Below are 5,396 nucleotides of genomic sequence, written 5' to 3'. Positions count from 1 at the left end.
AAATTTTTAGGGGTTTTTTGGGGAAGTATTCTTATTTTCAAAATTTCTTAAGAAAAATTACTGTTCATAATCTCTTTTTACTATCAACAACCTTTTGTTATTGATAATTTTCTTACAAATAATAATTTTTTATTTTATTATTTATAACCTTAGTAGTGTTATTGATTTTATTTTTTTTATCCTCACAGTCCCTCATTTTATCATCACCATCTTCGCTGACTTTTGAAGAGAAAAGAAGAATAAAGAGTAAAAAGAAGAAGAGGAGTAGAAGGAGAAAAAAAAAAGAGATGGAGAAAAAAGATGGATATTTATGTTCATTTATAAATGGATTGTTTAGAAATTTTAATTTTTTTAAATAAGATTGAGATAATTTAAAATTTTTAAATAAAAAATATAAAATAATAAGATGAGAATTATAAATAGTAATATCCTTTCTTAACAACTCTTTTTTTTTTTTTACTTGATACATAGAATACCTTAACCGTTGGATCAATCTTAATACTAGTTATAATATTTTAATATTTTAATATTTTAATACTAGTTATGATATTTTCTATAATACCATAAAAATACTATAGCATAGTAAAAAGATATTACGTTATATTTTTTAAACTTATATTATATTATTTCCTTGATAGTATTAAAAATATTATAAAATATAAATATTTTTATAATATATAATAATATTTTTAATATTATTAAAAATATTATAATTGGACCGATTTATCCTATGATCCAATCTATAAGGAAAAAAAAAGAAAAGATAGATGACTGTTTGTCAAGTTCAGAATATTTCAGATATTACATAAAAAATTATAAAAAAAAAAAGAACACTTCTAAGAAAATTCAAAAAAAGATTGATTTTATTTTTCGAAAATTCGTCTAAGAAAATAGGATGATGGCGATCTGTCAGATCTTGTGAATAGGACAAATGTGATCCAATGAATCCATAAAAAAAGAGATGAGAATAAAATGGTTATGCGGACCGGCGCACGAGAATTGGGGGTGCGGCGGAGAGAGTGGCGCCACAGAGTCGCGGTCGAGACGTGGCAGGTCCCGTGTGCCGTCGGAGTCACGGGGGCGGGTGAGGACTTCGGCCGACGACTCTGATGTCGTACGCCGTGACGAGTAGCCCACCAAAGCGATGGCCGAGATGGGGAGGCAGGGAGGTGGGTGGGGGGATCACGTGCGGGTTCCCTTCGACGCAGGGCTTCTCTTCTCCTTCGCCTCCGGCCGCCAGCTGTCCCGTCGCCGTCTCTCGGCTCCTCGTCCAGCCGCTCAGGCCCACGAGCTTCGGTGGGTCCCATCGGGTCCCGCGTTTTGTCCAGTTGTATCAACGGTGAGCGAGGGGGCCGGGATAGGCGAAGGCGTCGCACCCTTGGTCATCACGTCCCTCGTGGTTCTCGTTGTAGCCCAACTTTGCGGCGGGACCCACATTTTTAATGCTGCCAGTCATTAGACGGTACCCGAATGGGTAGACGACTTGCATGGGTGCGGAGAAAGGACATGAGCCCCTAGTTTTCCAAATATTAAAAAATAGTTTGTAGTTTTTGATAGTTATTATATATTTTCTAATCAAAATGAAAAAAAAAGTGGAAGAAATAATCACGATACTATTCAAAACAAGAGATCGTTTGATGAACTATGAGAAATAGAAGCTTTTTATTAATTTTAGCAATTAAAAGCTTTTCGTGATATGTGAGAACCCAAGACGTCTTTGTTCAAAGCTTATCCTGTCATGGTCACGCGGAAAGCATGTGGTTAAGACTAGTGTTTGGTGTTTTATGTTATCGTACGTGACTTCTTTGACCTTCAATATAATTTTGATTGAGAGCCACCTAAATCACAAGACAATCGTAATCAAAATGCAATTCCCACGAAATGAAATGACACTGCTTGCAGCAACACAGATTGGGACACGACCGTGTTAGGGACTCATACCCCACGGAGGAACACCTCCAAGTCACCAAACAAAAAGAAAAGCCTGCGCATGATCTCCGCAGTTTCAAAATGAGAAGCAGAGCACACGATCACAGAGGCTTCTCGCCTGGGGGATGAGATGGGGAACCACCACCATCGACGGGGCTCTTCTTCCTGTGAAGTATACCGCTGAGGTTGGACAGGAATGTCTTCCTCGAAGCCATTGCTTTAAGAACCTTTCGGTGCTCTTCACTCTTCTCTCCTGGCTTCACATTATGAACTGTGGGCCTCGGTGGCAATGCTCCTGCTGACTGGTGTGTCTCACCAGCCCTTTGCTGTGCCTTATCTCGCCACCTCCTAAGCTCTCCTTCCACTGCATTCTTTGCAGCCTCAGCCATTTCTGCCCGCTTCAGTGCCACCTTTGTTGCTGCCTCTATCTCCTCCATCTCCTTCTGAGCTGCCTCAAGTTTCTTGCTTACCTCAGTTTCACTGGCTCTCACGACTTCCACCTGTGCCATTGCAGCAGCAACCTTCCTCTCCATCAACCATTCAGACTCCTCCACTTTGCATGTCAGTGACTCGTACTCTTCTTTTGAGATTGTTACGTTAGCCTCTGATGCTACAGCAACATCAGCATCCATCGGGGCTCCCTGCAGCTTCTTTTCTTCATCTCTTAGCTCTTCCACCTGTGCCATTGCAGCAGCAACCTTGCTCTCCATCAACCTTTCAGACTCCTCCACCTTGCATGTCAATGACTCGTACTCTTCTTTTGAGATTGTTACGTTAGCCTCTGATGCTACAGCAACATCAGCATCCGTCGGGGCTCCCTGCAGCTTCTTTTCTGCTTCATCTCTTAGCTCTTCCACCTGTGCCATTGCAGCAGCAACCTTGCTCTCCATCAACCTTTCAGACTCCTCCACCTTGCATGTCAATGACTCGTACTCTTCTTTTGAGATTGTTACGTTAGTCTCTGATGCTACAGCAACATCAGCATCCGTCGGGGCTCCCTGCAGCTTCTTTTCTGCTTCATCTCTTAGCTCTTCGCCACTTTTCTTCTTTTCTGCAGATGACAGCTGCTGGGGAGCTGACACTAGGTTATCCGATGCTGAAGTTGCCTTCGATTCTGCAGCCATGGCGGCCTCGAGCTCAGCTTTGCATTTCTGAATTTTGAGGTTAAGGTTACTGACAACATATCCAGTTTCTGCATCCTTCTCTTTGAGCTCTGCGCGCTCATTCTTTACAGCTCCCAACTCCAGCGTAAGGGAGTCCACCAAACTCCTGAACCAACTCTCTTCTTCAGCCAGTTTCTGCAGCATCCCTTTAGCACCATCAAGCTCAGCGCCCATGGCCGTAAAAAGCTCCAAATCTGAAGCACGGGCAACTTCCATTTCCTTCTTCACAGCTCCAATCTCAGAAGCCGTTTCGGCCAGCTTGGCCTCTAGGTTCTTAAGAACTTGAGGATCAGATTCTTTCTTCAGAGATGCCATTTTCCTCTCAGTTTCTTCTAGCGCTTGTTTGCAGGCCTGTTTGGAAGAGTCTTTCTCAGAGCGAATCTTTGATTCTTCCTGCTGGGCTTGCTCTGTGACAAGCTTTACATCCGCAAGTGATTCCTGAGAAGTTCTAATCTCCATAGAAAGCTGAGCAACATTCTCATTGCAGGCATCAAGAAGCTGCTTCGCTTTGGCTTCTTGATAAATGGCGGTCAGCTTTGCTTCCGTTGATGCCTCAAAATCCTTCCTGATCCTCCTGAGTTCTTGTTTTGCTGCATTAAGCTCCACAACGACAATCGCATACTGCTCCCTTGCATTGTTGAATTCCTGTTCCCAGCCACCATCATGACCATTAGTCTCGACAGAGCTCACATCTTCAAGATTCTTGGTCTGAGCTTTTGCAACGTCAGTCGCTTTTAGAGCCAGTTCCTTCGATTCATTTACAGCATTGAGCTTGTTTGTCAGTTCTTCAAAAGTTCTTCTCACCCTCTCTAACTCAACAAGCGCATGGGTCCTAGTTTTTGCAGCATTGTCAAGCTGTTCTCTGTACTTATTAAGCTCCTTCTTAGCCAAGTGAAGCTGTGTCTCCTTAGGTAAACCACTCTGTTAGAATAAACAACATTGATTGAGCTTGCACAAAACATTTAACCTCTCTATTCGGGCCTACAGAATTTAGACCACAAAGAGGACTTCACAACCATCTTAATTATGACCAAGTTAGGTTATCCAAATATATAAAATCAAGTTCATCTTAAATGCATGATATTGATGGTGTATTAAATTCTTAAGCAATCTAGAAACACAACATAATCCAAGTGACAACGGCCTTTTCCTCCAGGATCTGGCAGTTTAACTAAGAGCCAGAAGATACGCTACTGATAAAGTTTAACAGGTCTTATACATGAAACAAAATCAGCAGCTACAATAATGCCGCCTATTGCTGTAATTGATGCAGATATATTTCACCAGGTTACCCGTATCCACCTCCCAAAAAAATGTATACAAAGTAATACATATCAAAGAGCTGACACATTATTATTGATACCATAAATTGTTATCGATTTGAAGTGAAAAAGCAAATGGTCATCAAAGAGAGTTTCCATTCATAATGGCAACTATATCATGGTGAATGTAGTTATGATTTGAAGTCTTGCCGCTAGACTTCTAAAGTGTGCAACTATTATTGCAAATGAATCACGATGAGAACCTGAAACAACCTCCAAGATGCTGTACTTAGGTCTTGCATCTTTCTTATCATCCTCAGCTGGATCTTCTATATAATTGCTTGATGTTATCCTAATTACTCCCCAATTCTTTAGCGGAGTGGGATAAATACATTGATTACATACTTTGATAACTTAGATGCGTAAAGTTATATTCAATCCAACTTCCAATACATAGGAGGAGAGCATATACCTCAGGGGGCGGAGGCTTTGGCTTTCTCACAGTAGATCTATCAGATGTAAATGCTACCTCACCAAATAGGCTGACAGCAGCTTTGACAGATTTAAAAGGTGCTCTTGTGTCTATTTCTGCTTTGGGTAAATCTGTACCATTTTGTCCAGCTTTTGTCTCCATGCCACTTTTTCTACCAATATCAGTTTAGCATAAACAATCAGGAACAGTTTCATTTGTGAATAAAGTAAGCAATTACATATGTCCTAATTGATTCATGTACCAGATGCAACTTTGGCATATTCAATGAAATAAAAACAAGTTCACCATGTAAAATATGAATTTAGAATCTAAAAAGAACAACACTGTTTTCACTGACAGGACATATGTAGTTGACAATAGCTTCATCTATTGTACTAGAGTTAAAAATGTATAATGATAAAAATTAAGCTGAAATGTAAGTAGGATTCCAATACATAAAAAATCTCATTATTTTGGAGGGCTATCTATGTAGCTGTCACCACTTCAAAACAAACATTGATTTCAACAAATGAAATATGCATATTTGAAAATGATCATGCCTTTGTCCAT

At 40.3% G+C, this 5,396-nt stretch overlaps 1 protein-coding gene across 1 annotated transcript; it reads right to left on the bottom strand.

Moving 5' to 3' along the window:
- Window positions 1-1,881: 1,881 nt before the first annotated feature.
- Window positions 1,882-5,098, bottom strand: LOC135628684 (WEB family protein At5g55860-like). The gene is made up of 2 exons (XM_065135495.1): window positions 4,827-5,098; window positions 1,882-4,013 (listed from the first exon to the last, which is right to left on the bottom strand). The coding sequence occupies exons 1-2, from the start codon at window positions 4,986-4,988 to the stop codon at window positions 2,031-2,033; spliced, it is 2,145 nt and encodes a 714-aa protein (XP_064991567.1). The 5' UTR covers window positions 4,989-5,098; the 3' UTR covers window positions 1,882-2,030.
- Between the last annotated feature and the right edge of the window lie 298 nt (window positions 5,099-5,396).

The sequence above is a fragment of the Musa acuminata genome, chromosome BXJ3-1, assembly GCF_036884655.1.
Source record: "Musa acuminata AAA Group cultivar baxijiao chromosome BXJ3-1, Cavendish_Baxijiao_AAA, whole genome shotgun sequence".
Classification (NCBI taxonomy): domain Eukaryota; kingdom Viridiplantae; phylum Streptophyta; class Magnoliopsida; order Zingiberales; family Musaceae; genus Musa; species Musa acuminata.
Note: the sequence above shows the minus strand (reverse complement) of the source record. Positions and strands in the feature narration are given on the sequence as shown.

What these genes read in the sequence shown, in the direction of transcription:
- LOC135628684 (XM_065135495.1), bottom strand. Translation starts at nt 4,988, where the DNA reads ATGGAGACAAAAGCTGGACAAAATGGTACAGATTTACCCAAAGCAGAA. An exon ending in CAAAGCCTCCGCCCCCTGAG is followed by an intron (nt 4,014 to 4,826) that starts GTATATGCTCTC and finishes TTATTCTAACAG; the next exon opens with AGTGGTTTACCTAAGGAGAC.